Source organism: Narcine bancroftii, chromosome 10 (genome assembly GCF_036971445.1).
Source record: "Narcine bancroftii isolate sNarBan1 chromosome 10, sNarBan1.hap1, whole genome shotgun sequence".
Taxonomy (NCBI): Eukaryota; Metazoa; Chordata; class Chondrichthyes; order Torpediniformes; family Narcinidae; genus Narcine; species Narcine bancroftii.
In genome coordinates, this window is record NC_091478.1 from 77,956,854 (window position 1) to 77,973,548 (window position 16,695).

A 16,695-nucleotide genomic window follows, 5' to 3' on the forward strand; every position below is an offset into this window, starting at 1 on the left:
TTTTAAAAATAGCATTACTTGAACCAAGTCAGATCTGCCATTTCTGGGGCATGATAATCAACGATTCAAAAGTGACAGCTCACTTCTAATCTTATCTCTCCAGTCAATTCAGACTGCATTGACTCTTCTCACATCATTCCCTTGAGTGTCCTCCAAGCATCTAGCTCAGACTCCTCTAGTTTTACATTCATGCACTACCTCTTGGGAACGTCATTTAGAACAGGGTGCAGTTTCCACATGAATGTATTTGATTCTCAGCTTACCACAGTCAGCTCACTCAAAATCTCCATTCTGCCTGAATTGTCGCTCATCCAATATCAACTGAGCAGAAATTTCCTCCAATCTAACTGGACGGCATTAACATCAAAGGTTCCAGTTTCTGTTATACCACTTCCGGTTCTCCTTCTCTTCACCATCCCTGTCTCCTTTCCTCCACGTGTCCACTCCCTCCCCTCTCCATTCAGAAAGCCATCCCTCCCTCCCGCTTTTGCTGGTGTGCCCTCCCTCCTTTGGGCCTCTGCTCCACCCCCCCAACCCCCACCATTTTTTTTCAGACACCTGCCTACAATTTGCTCATACTTTGATGATCAACCATGTTTCTCCACCATCGTGTTTTTACTTTAACAAGTAAAAAATTCCCATATACTGTGAAATGAGTCGAACTCTTGGACCTTGTAAAGTTGCTCCATGCTTCCTCAGGAATGCAAAGGCAATTAACAGCAATTTGCTACCTATTCTTTCCTACACAGTTTTGCAGACTCCATCAGATCTGGCCCCATTCACTGTTGAATTAACCCCTCCCACATGACTTGCCTATTGATTCAAACCCAGTCCACGTAACTCACTATTTGCATGAAACTGGCTTTACAATCAATTTTCTCCTTAATCAAACCCACTCCCAGGTGACTTGCCTGCAGGATCAATCACAGCCCTACCATAACATTACACCATCTGACACAGAAAAAATGCTACGATATTTCATGGGAGTTTTATCAAATAAAATAATGTTGGACAGAAACCAAGTAAGATTTCTGGATCGATGACCATAGGTTTGGGCTGAGATGGGTTTTAGGGAACATGGTGTACAAACAGAGAGAAATAGAGGTGGGGAGGTTTGGGGAGGGAACGCCAGAGCCTACAACCTTGCAAGTGGAGGACATTGCCACCGGTAACAGTAATTAAAAGCTGTGATGCCTGGGAAACCAGAACAAACTTGAATGGACACCACACTTGTCAGGAAGGCGACTGCACTTCCTGAGAAGACTGAAGCAGGTAAGGCCATGATTACGTCAACCTTCTGCAAGAGCTCTGTCGAGAGCGTCCTGGCCGGCTGCATCACGGTGTGGTATAGTTGCTGCAGAGAAATTGATTGGTGATCAATCCACAGAGTGGCAGAGAGAATCACTGGATCTCCCTTCTCCCCAGTGACATGATCTACTGGGATCGTTGTCTGAAGAGGGTGCACAAAATCATTGAGGACCCCTTCCACCCTGCACACAGCATCTTTTAGCTGCTCCTATCCAGGAGTATCAGAGCCAGCACCACCAGGCTGAGGAACAGTTGTTTCCCACGGGCAGTGAGAATGCTGAACGACCAAAGGAACTGCTCACAATAACCATCCAAGACTCTTGTATTCATGAAACAATATTTATTAGTTTAGATTAAATACTTGTATTGCACATGTATTGTTTGTCTGTACATGTGTTAATGTCTGGTTGTGTATCTGCCTGTTTTGCACCGAGAACGCTGTTTCACTGAGTTGTGCAATCAGGTGACAATAAACTTGACAATGTGTTCTAATGCTCAGAAAGATGAGGGGTAAGATCACAAAGGGACTTGAACTGTAAAATCATCCCATTGTGTCCTGGCAGCCAATATAATCAGCAAACAATCAGGAAAATGGGGCAGCATGAGAGGCAAGAAATTTCCAATAACCCTGGTGAATACAACAAGAAATATCACTGGGAAAGTCTTGAACAGATGAAACAATGAGGTGATCATGGTTCCTGCTGCAAAGTCTTAAAGATGAGGGGGTGGGTTCACATAGTTGTCAGAAGGAAGGATAGCCAAGATTTTGGGATGATGGCTTTGGGCTTCCCGATACTTAAACATAGTTGTCAGAAGGAAGGATAGCCAAGATTTTGGGATGATGGCTTTGGGCTTCCTGATACTTAGCTGACGGATGCTGAACAAAGCATCTGATCATTTGAAAAGGGAGAAGGAATTACAGCTGGTATCTGGGTAAACTCTGCTTTTTGGCGGTCAACATACAGCATCAAACCCAGAACTGGCATCGCTCATGGTAATCCTGGACTTGCTCCATTCTACTCAGCCATCCCACCACACGTAACAAAGTACAATCATTTCTGCCACTTCTGGGAAATCCAGTTAATCTCAAAATAACCCAACTGCAAAAATAAATGCAAATTTAGTGCAATGTTCCACACTTTCCGTTTTCTTCACTTTGCTTTTGATTTCAGAACAAGGCTGCTGATGCAAGCCTCCTTTCACTTCACATCACATCCCTTCTGCTTTCATCAGTCAGAAGGTAATAAAAGGAACTGATTGTCTGCGCTATTCGTCACACACACGGTAATCCTGAGTCACTGACATGCTTTACAACCGCAGCTCCAGATTATAAAGCAGTTCTTTTTTCCTGTTGCCTGGCAACACTGAGCCAGTCTAGTGGTGCTAAATTCTATCTTCACATTTTGCAAACTGCCGAGGCGAGATCACTCATCTAAACCATTTTTATCAGCAGCGTCTGTGACAGCAGGTGCTAAGAAACACTTCATGAAGTCTACTTGCTCTTGAATATAATTGCTGTTCTTAAAGCAGCAAAACTGCTTCTCTTGAAATTATGATGATCGTTTGGAACACTGGGACATTGCGTTCAGATCTGGAGTAGTGCCAGGGCTTTCCTCATCCACTTCCTCAACAGGGTTGGTCTACAGGGCTTCCAGATCCCTGTGGAGAGAGAACAACTCCACTGGTTCTTGGCCAAACTTGCAGTTTACCTCTTTGATGTCCATTGCATCAGACAGAGGTGCTTGCTGACATCTGGTGCTTCCACAGTACATCTCCCCTCCAAGCATGTTCGATCACCGCTGCATGCACCCTGTACGAAAATGAGCCAACAGTACAAATGTCTGCCTGGGGAAAACTTGTGTGGGTCAATAGGGCAGCACCATCACTTTGAGACTGTCTGAGTTACACCCCTGGATCTCTTTCGCCTGGTGCCCTCACCATCCACAAAGATTTCAAAGAAAAGAATGCATTTTTCCACCATTTGATCACCGTTACATTAAAAATATGCCACAACTCATTTGAAGATGTCCCATAATAAGCATCTACTGGCCAATGACAATCATGTACACCAGTTGGTGAAGAAACTTAAGTAAGTGGAACTCCGACTCCTATCTGAGCATTGAACACTGGAACACAGAAATGCAGCCCTGTGTCCCCTGGAGAAAATTACCAACAATCTAAGGAAACAATACAACACTTTTTTGACGATCTGGCCGCCCTACTTGAACTACAAAAGGGTGCCATTGTAGTGTGGACTGCTGTGCCTCTCTGGCCTGCCCTGCCCTCCTAATCCACCCCTCAATTGGTAGGGGAGCGGAGGAGGTACATCCCATTCTAAACAGGGAAAGGCACAGAAAAAAGGAAGCTTATGCACTGACCGCCGCAACACGACAAACCTATATTTCCCCCATATCTAAGTTTCATACCTTTGTTGTGTTTTGGTCACTGTGTGAAGTGTAATTAGTTTGGTGTTAAGTGTTCAATGTTGTGGGGGGGGGGAAGGGATAAAAAGAAGCACTTAAATTCTATGAAATGTTAATATGGAATTAACAAGCATGAAATGTAAATAATGTGGATATTGTTGCTAACGATCTTGACAAATGTTGCCGTTTGAGTGGAAAAACTATTAATAAAATATGAAAATAAAGAAACTCAAATAAGCCCAAATCAAAAGTCAAAGATCTGAAGACACTGTGGTTGAAGTAAAAACAAAATGCTGGAGAAATTCAGCAGGCCAAACAGTTTACTTTTGTGCTCTGGATTTTTTTTTAAATCACGAAAAGATTTTTTGTAATAATTTCTTTTTTCTCTTTTGAATCTTATAGCACAATAATATCACTACTGTTTAAGTATTTATAATAAACACTAATAAAAATACTTTAAAAGGATGTAACAAAGATAAAGATACATAACCAACATTTCAAGCTTGAGCCCTTCATCAAGGTGAGAACATAATGCATCTTTATCTTTGCACTACAAAGGACACTGTTTGACCTGCTGAGTTTCTCTAACATCATGTTTTCATTCAGCCCAAATTAATTTGAACAAAACAGTAGAAAGGATTTTAAATACGTTGATGCAGTTTTGCAAAGGAAGCAGGTGTAAAGGTGAGAAGAATAAACAGGAAATTTGGGATTGCTTCTCTATTTTGGCAAGGACCAGTTGGCAGTGTTCAATGAGTAAGCTTTCCCGAGGGAGATGACGGAGTGCTTCTATGATGGTGACCGTCAGCATTGCCACAATACACAATACAAGGCACAGATCCTTTCTCTCCATTGCTGTCTTTTGCACAAATACAAAGCTTCCATTCAACGCCACAATCTCACTCCAGTCAAAACTGACATTGTTCAGTCGAGTCAAATTCAGGACACCGCGCACCCAACTGTGCTTGGGATAGAGAACTCCTGAACAACTTGCATTAGTGACAAAAGTAATATTCAATCTCAGTTCGCAATAATTGGCACATTACAGTGAATGACTATTTACATTAATTTATAATCTTGCATTCAGCATTGTAATTACTAATCATTTGATGGGGATCAGAACCAAGCTAGGAGTAAATACATTCTGTGTACAAGCAAAGATTATTGAAGTAAATGACATTAATTGAGCAACATTGACAGTGTGACTTGCCTTCATTATTGCCTCATCTCAAAATTATTTATATATATATATATATATATCACAGCCTTCAAGTACTGCACAGATTGCACAATAGTGGGCAAAGACAAAAAAAATTATCAAACTAAACAGATCAATCTGAAGATGTTCTAAATCTCAAGAATTATTTTTAAAAATATTCAACTTTAGTCAGGATTTTACCTTTCATTTTGATGCGGAATTCTCCTAATTGATTCTCCAACTCACTCTCCATTGTACACATGCTCTGAATGAAAGAAAAGAGCTTTTTTCACTTCAGGACAAGGCTACACATTTTTATTTTGAAGATAAAACAAAGACCGTATTTCAGATATCAGTACCCAAATGGGCAGCCATTGTAGAAACAAACTCCATTCCAGTTTCAATTCACGTGACTGCTCTTAATGAGTTATTTGGTATTTTGGACACACAAGCATTAAGCAAATAACCATGCTTGCTTGGAAGTTCTCTGTGGGAAGGTGCAGTTTGTCTGTGTTGCTAAAACTAGAGTGGTTTCTGATTTCCCAACTGTCTCACTGTTCCAAAGAGCGTTAGTGACTGGCAAATTAAAACAGAGGTTAAATTAAGAATAATACGCACACAAATTTTTTATGCCAGCCCTCACCACCAGGCCTTATTAATCTAGTGCTGTGGGATGGAGACAAGGCAAGATAACAAGTTCCTGTCTTGGCTCAGTGACAGGAACTCGGTGATAAATCCCACTCCAAATACACACAGACATACTCAGCCTGATAATCTGATTAAAGCCAGAGTTCTTCTGCCAATTGGCTTGACTACAAGCTAAGGGTGGGGTTGTGACACTGTGTTCCATCATGAAAAAGAGCAGTCAAGGTATTTCAATAACCTGACTGAAACTAAAACCAAAACATTCCATTATTCTTTAAAGGACCTGGCTGTTTGCAAAATCCTTCATGTTTCAGTGAATTATACTTCAATGTGCATCCATATGGACCACTTTGAAAATATAGAAACACTTGTTCATGCAGATTAGTTATTACAAATTTCCAGAAGCTCGACAAATAAATTATTCTGACCATTCTTAATTTACTTGCGAATGACAAGACACAACACTGGGAAACAATCCCTGACCTTAACTGCAGAAGAGATGGGAGAATTCTGTGAATTAAGTACTGAATTGCACAAATAAGGGATACCTCGGTGATTTCCAAAATATGGACCAAAGGCCAAATTAAATTCAGGGACAATAAATTTGGTTTAAAAACAACTTCCATTTCTACAGCAGGCTGTTCTATACAAAAGACGTAATGAAATCGTCTGTTCTAAATAAATTCACCATGCAGGAATCCAACGCAAACAATGAGAATCTGAAGGGATTCAGTGGGTAAGGTGGCGTCCGTGGGTACAAATGGTCAGTCAACGTTTCAAGTCAGGATCCTTTATTGAAATGAAAGTATATCAAATATATCAAGGGATGAAATGGGCAGGGGTGGGTGGAGGGAAGAGAAACTAGGGAGGGCCTTTGTCCTTCCAGCTTCTCATTGTTTGAATTTCCCTTTTATGTTGATTTTTTTTTTAATTTAGACATACAGCGTGGTAACAGGCCCTATTGGCCCACGAGTTCATGCTGCCCAATTACACCCAACTGGCCTACAACCCCCGGTATGTATCGAACAGTGGGAGGAAACCAGAGCCCCCAGAGGAAACCCACGAAGACAACATCCAGACTCCTTACAGACAGCGCGAGATTCACACCCCAGTCCTAATTCCTGGCACTGTAATGACATTGAGTTAACCTCTACGCCATTCATTCCCAATGTGGGCGGTGCTGCCACCCCCATGGGCGGTGAAAAGATCCAGGGGGTGGTGAGGAAAAAAGGCACAGTTCAAATGTTTCTGGCAAACTCAGTCCGCAATGCTCATTGTGCACTATTCGTCAGGTGAGGAGGGGGTGGGGGGAAGGGGGGGTGACTGCCCAGACAGTGCCAGCTGAGGATGGTGTCTGACAGCCTGGGACAGTGACTGACCACCCAGGATGGTGAATGCTGGGACAGTGACTGCAAATTGGTTTACTATAAGTTTTATTTGTGAAATACATACACTTGTTTATAGCGTTAGAATATTTGGTGTTTTAAATTTGCAGTAGACCTAATGCCAAGAAAGGGGTGTGGTCGGTGTATTGGGGGTGGGGGCATGGTAGGGATGTGGGCTGGGAGCCAAGGGGGCAGCAGCCTGAAAAGTTTGGGAACCACTGTTCTATGCTAACCGTGATAGTGGTTTCTGCACCTTAACAGATGCAGGGATGAAGTTGGGGCCTTTCAGTTCTCTAAGGTAAATACCCCCCCATGATGTTTAATGAGTACATCAATAATGGCTTTTGCATTTCTGCTCCAAAGATCTGGGATAGGGTTTGGAATGGAAATTCTTTGTTTCCAATTTATAATCTTCCAGCTCCTGGATTTACCTCCGTGTATTCTTTGTAGCCCTTATTAGCTTCGGCCAAACTCTCCCTGGCTTCTTTGCTGGTTTGCGATGTCGCATAAGCCCGGACCATGTTGCTGGCACCATCCCGTAATCTGCGCTGGATGCAGTAGGACTCATACAGTTCATCAATCTGTAAGTTGAAAAGAAGTCATCAGAGTGGCACTGCATCGCAATCAGAGACGGCATTAAGCAGGCCATTATCGAGCAAGCCCACTGAGGGATCTGGACTGGAGGCAGAATGACTGACTAAACCTCAATACTCCTTCAGAAGACTCACAGCTGAAGTGTTCCATTGATAATCATTCCACTACGCTCCCCTTCTGTCCCCAATTCTGCTACCTCATGTTTATTGGCAAAAGTCCATCTCCATCGGCCTTCCTGTTCCTTGTCAAAGGGGACATGGTTTACTTGAGGGAAGATCTAGACTTCTATTTACATCGTCCTCACTCAGTATCTTTCTGAAGCTCGCACATAGTATGACAGCTGACAACATAATGTTGTATTGACAGAATGTTGCACTGTCTGAGGGACAATCATTTGATTAAAACATTAAACAGTATCTGATTGTATATTCTGGTGTATGAACAAGACCTCATAGCATTAAAGGAACATGTAGGAGTTTACTTTGCACTGTTACACTTATCCCCAAAATCATTAACATGTCATTTCAGATTGCAAAGTCTTACTGAGTACAATAACAACACCTCTTCTTCCTCAGGAGTTTGCGAGATTTGGTACGACACCAGAAACTCTGGAAATTTTCAATCCATGTGTGGTGGAAAGTGCACTGACCGGGTGCATCAAGGTCTGGACTGGTGGGGGGGGGGGTTGGAAGGTGTGTGCCAATACTTCTGAGTGGAAAGCTCAGCAAAAGGTATTGGAAATAGCAGAGGCTCTGACGGTAATTTTCCAAATGTCATTAGAGATGGGGATAGTGCCGGAGGATTGGCGTATTGCGCATGTGGTTCCGTTATTTAAAAAGGGTTCAAGGAGGAAGCCTGGCAATTATCGGCCTGTAAGTTTGACGTCTGTGGTAGGTAAATTAATGGAGAAAGTTCTTAGAGATAGTACTTATAAATATCTGGATAGACAGGGTCTGATCAGGAGCACTCAACACGGATTTGTTGGCAGAAGGTCCTGTTTGACCAATCTGATTGAATTTTTTGAAGAGGTGACTAGGAATGTGGATGAGGGTAGCGCGGTGGATGTTGTCTATATGGACTTCAGTAAGGCCTTCGATAAGGTACCACATGGAAGGTTAGTTAGGAAGGTGCAGTCTTTAGGTATAAATTTTGAGATAGCCAAATGGATTGAACATTGGCTGAAAGGGAGAGGCCAGAGAGTGGTAGTGGAAAATTGTCTGTCAGGTTGGAGGCCGGAGACCAGTGGTGTGCCTCAGGGATCTGTATTGGGCCCATTGTTGTTCGTTATATACATTAATGATCTAGATGATGGGGTGGTGAATTGGATTAGTAAATATGCAGACGATACTATGATAGGTGGAATAGTGGATAATGAAGAAGGTTTTCAAGGATTGCAGAGGGATTTGGGCTGCTTAGAAAAGTGGGCTGAAAAATGGCAGATGAAATTTAATGCTGATAAGAAGAATCAGAACAGGACATACGTAGTAAATGGGAGAGCATTGATGAATACAGAAGAGCAGAAGGATTTAGGAGTAACGGTACATCGTTCCCTGAAGGTAGAAACTCATGTGAATAGGGTGGTGAAGAAGGCTTTTAGTATGCTGGCCTTTATCAATCATTGCATGGAATATAGGAGTTGGGAAGTGATGTTGAGATTGTATAAGGTGTTGGTGCGGCCTAATTTAGAGTTCTGTGTGCAGTTCTGGTCGCCTAATTATAGGAAGGATATAAACAGAGTGGAGAGAGTGCAGAGAAGATTTACCAGAATGTTACCTGGGTTTAAGCATCTAGAGTACAGGGAGAGATTGGGCAAATTAGGTCTTTATTCTTTGGAGCGTAGAAGGTTGAGAGGGGATTTGATTGAGGTATTTAAGATTATGAAAGGGATAGACAGAGTGGATGTGGATAGACTATTTCCGTTAAGAGTAGGAGAGATTGAAACAAGAGGACATGAGTTAAGAGTTAAGGGGCAGAGGTTTAGAGGTAACATGAGGGGGAACTTCTTTACTCAGAGAGTGGTAGCGGTGTGGAATGAGCTTCCGGGAGAAATAGTGGCGGCGGAGTCAATTTTATTATTTAAGAAAAAGCTGGGCAGGTATATGGATGAGAAGAAGATGGAGGGTTATGGTCATTATGCAGGTAGGTGGGACTAGAAAGGGGTGTTTGGTTCGGTGCGGACTAGAAGGGCCTAATGGCCTGTTTCCGTGCTGTAATTGTTATGTTATGTTATATGTTATACACAGACCAGAACATCACAGGCAAAACCCTTCCAACCACCGAGAACATCCACGGGGAACGCTGCCATTGGAGAGCAGCAGCAATCATCAAGGATCCACACCACCCAGTGCTCACACTCTGCAGCATTCAGGTGGGAGGTATACGGGCCACAAGACTCACACCTCCAGGTTCAGGAGCCAGCTGCTCCCCTCCACCATCAGACTCTTCAATGACAAACTCAATCAAAGGCTTTGTTAAGGACTCTTACTTTTGCACTTTATTGATTCTTTTCTCTCTGTATGGGCACAGTTTGTTTACATTTCTTTCTTAATCTCAGGGTTGTGTATGATGTACTTGTACTCTGACAATAAATATGATCTCTGAACAATTGAGAATTAATTATTCGAGTTATACCAACTGCAATAGCGGTGTCTATTTCAACAGAGATTATCCAAATGTGAACAGACCAAACATACAGATTGCTACAAGGCAGAACCAGAGAGCTTAGAATTTCTAATTCTCACAGTAGGTTTTTAAAAAAAAAAGCTAATTAGACAGTAAAATTATCACGGACAAGTGGACTGGAAACTGCCCCCAGACTGCAGCAACAACAGCAAAGGGTGATGTCAGCAGGACGAACGCACTTCTCCTAGGACTCATCTGGAGTCCTCCACAAGTTGGCATTGCACTCTCAAATGGAGCAAAAACATCTTGAACCTGGAACTACAGCTGGTCCACAGAAACCTGAATTTTCACTAATTCTCTGTACCTTAATCGGAGAGATGGCTATTCCTTGCCAGGCTTTTGCTGCACCCAGGTTTTGGGTTATCAAAGTAAACATGAAAAAACCTCTCCAAGTTGTTCATCTTTATCAAAAGTAATTAATGCAAAATGGTGCTTTACTTGGAACCCAAATTCGGGACATGAAGCTGAGGTCAACAGAGGGTGAGATGCACTTCTTCAGAAAGATGCGACGGGCTGTGGGCCTTCTTTCATAAATGGGCTTCAATATCCATCTAACTTCGTCAGAGAACTATTTTTGCTGTGTATTTAATTGTAAACATCTGCCTCTTTGAGCTACAAAATAGTCTATTTTAATACTTTCTGCAAAAAAAACTAGCTGTGCAAGGGATAAATACTGACATGGACTTAAATGGTTGGTCTCTATGTTCCAATGTAAATATTTCTAATTCCACACTTGGCCCATAATTAGCTTGCTCAGTTTAGAAGGCTGTGAGCCACACATTCCCATCAGAGCCAGCTAGTAGGCACTTAAAACAGCAGGGCCAAAAAAGCAAACTGTAGGAAGGCAGTAAGACAATAATAAACATATGCATATTAGTGGTAGAGTTCTGAGTGTTAATGGTCCACTGGTTGTGCCCAACTCGAGCATTATTTAACACTTAGTAACACCACCAGTTCGCAATGACAAATTTATTTCAGAGCATGCCTTAACGGTGATGGAAATAATTCCTCCAAAATGATAAAACAGTCCCTTCTCCACATTAACACAGCATGGTCAGACAACCTGCAGAGTATCCCATCTAAAGCTGTCATTTTGAATTCTCCACTTTAAAAAGTTTGAAGGAAACTCATAGCCGCAAGTGTTCAAAATCACAACACCAGTCGGCGATGGAGAAGTGATCCTTAGATAAAGATCACAGCGGAGCATTACATGCAATTAATGTGGAATCATGTGCAATGATAAAGCAGACTGGCTTCTCTTTCTCAATTGAAAGTACGGCTTATGCTCAAATCACATCAGCACCGCAGGATGATCCATTGCAGTGGGAAGCAGCCTCTCTGCTCTCAAACGCAGATCATGGAGTCAGATTTCTTGAACCCACTCCATCCATTGGATAAGCCTTATCTATTGAAAGAAGCACTCCTTTCACATGTTTGAGCAAGTGACCAACATTTTAACGTTACAGTCAAATGCATCATGCACAAATAAAACTGACTTGTTGACAGGCATTCCAAATTTATCAGTAACTATTTGAAAAGCACACACACACACAAACACTTAGCACTTGTGCCAGCGTTTGGACTTTACTCAATGGTGTATTTAAAATATTGCCAAGAGTCACTGAAGTAACAAAGTCAAAGAAAGAAGATTCTGATCAGGATCCAAGGCAGTGGAATGCATGCATAGAATTAATTAGCAAGACAAAGGTTGGTCATTCCTTTATGTTGCATCATGGATTAAGAAATCGTTTGGAAATTTATTAAGATGGATTTTAGGAACAAATTTATTTGAGATGCAGATTGCAGCCACAAGCAAATTAGTCTTCCAAATGTCTCAATTTTGAATGTGGCAGGCATCTTGAAGAATCTTTTCAAATAGCAATAAATGATTGGAACAACAGACTCACTCCTCCAAGAGGCAAAAGCACAGTTATAGAACAAAAAAATTGTACACATGATATATTTTGACCTAACACAGTGTTAAGGATCATGGCAAAACAGGCATTGTGCAAACGATCTCAATCACTTCATCATGGGTTTGCACACCCATTCCCTGGATGCTTGGGCGGTGGTCAATCCAAAGGATTGGAGATGCTGTTGATTGTAAAAACTGACATTAGGACAAGCTTGTGCACATGTCAGCTTCAAAGGGCATCCAGATATTACAGGAACATTTCAGAGCATGAATTAAGCAATTTCCATGGCAACTGGAGTGCATGGAACCACATCAATAGCAGCACACAATGCAAGTGCCAAAAAGAAAAGCTGCACTGATAATGGATCAAAAGAAGTAATTTTATTCCTCATGAACAGTTGTGGAAATCTATTACTTTTCAGAACAGTATTCCTGAAGGTGAAAATAGTAACGATGGCCATGTCTAAACTTAGACACAGCCAATTTCAGTGGCTTTAACTAATTTTAAGTATGGAACTTGCCATTTCAAAAGTATTATAAAACCCCATAACTTATTTTTAAAGAATGACTTTTTAAATTTTATAATCTTTCAGCATCTTCCCAAATTCATGGGCAAGGATAGACCTTTCAAAATTATTGGTGGGGGGGGGGGGTACAGTTAACGTAGTGGATAGTGCAACACCTTTACAGCGCCAGTAATCAGGACCACACCAGGGTCTGAATCCCATGCCATCTGTAAGGAATTTGCACATTCTTACTGCATGTGTAAGAATCAATTTTGTTCTTTTAATTATTTTAGGAATAAATTGGGACACTCTGGAAATTCTACCAAACATTTCAAGCTATGAAGAGAGCGTGCACAGCAAACATGGTTAGTACATCAGACGATGTCAATACCTGTGACCAGGTAATTAGTATGGACTGCAGCTCTGTTGGAGCTTGGAGCTTCATTTGGAGCCCCTCCACAACGCCTCTCCCTTGGTATGGGCCACACACCAGGCCCCCGTAGATACGCGATCCCCAACAGGGCAATAGAACGTAGAACACTACAGCACAGTACAGGCCCTTTGAACCTCTATGTTGTGCCAACCCATATATTCCTTAATATATGGGGGATGGTCCTTCACCTCTTTCATAAAAACTGCCAGCTGGTTTCATCACTTCCCTGACCATGCCTACTCTCAGGCGAAGGGCATTTGGGGGGAGCTCTGCACAGAGGAATTCTGCCCCGCAATTGTTGCTGGGTAGATAATATGGAGGTCAAGTTTAAATTATTCGATGTTCAGCGTGCATGCTGCTGACACTCATTGCGAAATATAAATCCTGAGTAATCGACCAGCATCAGAAATCCTGGAGCAAATGCTGGTCAGCTCAAGATTCTATCAGGAAAATCGTCCCAGAAAAAAACGCATACCTTAGACAGATTACGCACAATGGAGGCAAGTTTTCATTTAATCCTTTCCGTTGATGGCCCGCAGAAGAACATAAACCTCCGATCCAAACCCCTGGCATTAAATGACTGAGTGTTTAAATGGTCATGGCTTCCAGGCCATTTAATGTTATTGTTCTGAGTGCGATTGTGTGGAGGAAAATAAACCTCCTCAAATTTTGCAAAATCTTTCGCTGTTTAGAAAACCTGCCTTTGGTCAATCTTACACAACCAACTGTGGAACCTTTCTGGGAAAGGAAGGATAAAACAGCAGGCCAACTTCCAGCAAAATAGGGAACTCACAGCCACACAAGATAAAATCTGAGAGCTTCAGGAAACCCTGAAGATGGACTGCTACCCCACAGACAGAGTGCACTGTTTTTAACATCTTCCAGTGCAAGACACAGAAATTAGAGAGTGATGACAACTCATCATTGAAAATAAAAACACACATTGTGTGACTTTAATGGCAATACAAACCAAAATTACAACTGAACAATTTCAGTGGCTTTAACTAATTTTAAGTATGGAACTTGCCATTTCAAAAGTATAATAAATTCCCATAATTTATTTTTAAAGAATGACTTTTTAAATTTTATAATATTTCAGCACCTTCCCAAATTCAAGGACAAGGATAGACCTTTCAAATTTATTGGGGGGGGGTGGGGGGGGGCACAGTTAACGTAGTGGTTAGTGCAACACCTTTACAGCGCCAGTGATCAGGACCACACCAGGGTCTGAATCCCATGCCATCTGTAAGGAGTTTGCACATTCTCCTCGTGTCGGTATAGATTACCTCTGGGGGCTCCGGTTTCCTCCCACCCTTCAAAAATGTACCAGGGTATATGTTAATGGGGTGTAAATTGGGCAGAATGGACTCATAGGGCCGAATTGGCCTGAATAGTGTTGTGTGTCTACATTTTTTTAAAAATTGAAATTGTCAGAGTACATGCATGACATCACATACAACCCTGAGATTCTTTTTCCTGCGGACTACCAAGTGGTAGTGCAAAATAAAATTGTACACAGTGTAAATATGTAAACAAGAAACTATAGACAGATAACAAATGTAAACAAACTGACTGCAATACAGAGAGAATAAAAAAGAAATTCAATAAAATGCACAAGTAAGAGTCCTTAAATGAACCTTTGATTGAGTTTGTTGTTGAGGAGTCTGATGGAGGGGGAGGACCTGTTTCTGAACCTGGTGGTGCAAGCTTTATATTAACTAAAATGCTTAAAAAGCAGCTTATAATTGTGGCTTTTGCTTCCTTGTTGATTGAGATTCTTCTTTAACAAATTGGTTTCTCAAACTGCTTCGTTACATCTATGTTGGTAATTTGTGCAGAAAGAGGTGAAACCTGAACGGGTGCATGGACAGGTTTTCTTGATATCATGTGCAAGTACATCAGTTTGCTTCTGACCACAACGTGGAGGTCAATCAGCTCGGTGGCGATTCTGTCCACAGACTCGGAGAGGCATAGACAGGGTGGACAGCCAGCGCCTCTTTCCCAGGGCAGGAATAGCAAATACCAAAGGACATATGCACAAAGTGAAAGGAGGGAAGTTTAGAGAAGACATCAGAGGTAAGTAAGAGAGTTATGGGAGCCTGGAATGCCCTGCTAGGGATGGTGGTGGAGCCTCAAACATTAGAGGCATTTAAGAGACTTGGACAGGCACATGGATGAAAGAAAGAAAAATAGAGGATTATGAGGAAGGAAGGGTTTAGCACTTTATTTAAGAAATATATGTGTCAAGATAAGGGCTGAAGGGCCAGTACTGTGTTGTAGTGTTCTATGTTCTAAACCATCAAGAGACTTCTAGTTGGAATTTTAAAAACATTTGTGGGGAATTCCGAGGAAGTCAACTGAATCACACAAAGAAGACAGAATTCACTCTGGAAACCAAGCCACTGAAGTTTCAATTCTTTGTGAGTACCAATTTTTCAAAACTTCTGTACATGAGGTGCTGGAAAGTCAGTTGGTCATGCAGCATCCAGGGAAAACAAGAGGCAGTCAACACTTGGGGCCTGAGCCCTTCGACAGGTATGCTGGAAATCAGGTAGACGCTTGAATGAGGTGGTGGGAGGAGAGGGGAAGGACAATAGGCCAACAGGTGGATACAGGTGGGGGGGGGGGACACACGAAGATAAAGGAGTTCAGAAATGATCGGGGGGAGGGGCCAGAGCCCAGATTATCTGCGTGTGTCAAAGAAAGCACAGTAGAGCAGCAAGCCATTGCAGGAAAGAGCACACAGCAGAGAAAAAAATCCTGGGCTCACGAGGACAACACTGTACAAAGTCCGAAGTAACAGCTTGGAGATGTTCTGAAATACAGTCATGCTCAGAGCGTTGAAAACTGCCATGTTAATTGGTCCTTGATTGAAAGAGTCGAGACCTCCAGCTGCAAATTATTAAATCAACAACTATCCACTACAAAGGTCAACTGCATTCATCAATTGAATGACAGTGGTTGGAGTGCTTTTCACTTCCCACATACCCTCACTCAGCAGCCTATACACGGCTAATTCTATTACAAACAGCATTACTCAATTACGCTTTCTAGTGCGGAATGGAGCAGGTCTAACTTATTGTTGAACAGAATTAGACTGCATGGGAAGGAAGGTATTCAACAATACATTTTCAACATAAAACAATGAAGAGGCAATAACCAGAATGGATGGTAACTGCAGAGTTCGGAGAATTCCCACAATGTGCTCAAATTATTCATCAGGCGCAATCTTGTTCATTGGGATTCTGACACAGCCACTGATTTCAGCCTCAGACTCTGCAGGCCCTGGGAGGATGATGCCATTATTCATCTCATCTGGCTGAGTTGGAATGTCAACGTGGACAATAAAGTCAAGGCATAGGGGATAAGATTCTGGGGGTGACATAAAGAATCAATCCACAGTGGGGGGGGGGAGGGGGGGAGAGGCAGTCAGGCCAGAGTGCGAGGCAGCAAGGAAAAAAAAACTCTATGCTTCATAAAAGTTTAGGCCATGGCAACCATTTCTACAGAAAAGCTATCCCCTGTTCTAGGCATGGTCTTTTTCGTGCAAATGAGCCATCTCCAGAGTGTGCTTAGTGAGGTGGCAGGAGCACAGGAAGAAGCAGT

General features: G+C 42.2%; 1 protein-coding gene across 4 annotated transcripts in view; it reads right to left on the reverse strand.

Moving 5' to 3' along the window:
• ripor1 (RHO family interacting cell polarization regulator 1) overlaps positions 1-16,695 on the reverse strand; it is a 134,512-nt gene that overhangs the window by 60,621 nt on the left and 57,196 nt on the right. For all 4 annotated transcript variants that reach the window (XM_069901504.1, XM_069901505.1, XM_069901506.1 and 1 more), the window contains exons 7-8: positions 7,391-7,540; positions 5,131-5,194 (exon numbers count right to left, since the gene is read on the reverse strand). In XM_069901504.1, the coding sequence (XP_069757605.1) occupies positions 5,131-5,194; positions 7,391-7,540 (214 nt within the window). The remainder of the gene's footprint in view (positions 1-5,130; positions 5,195-7,390; positions 7,541-16,695) is intronic.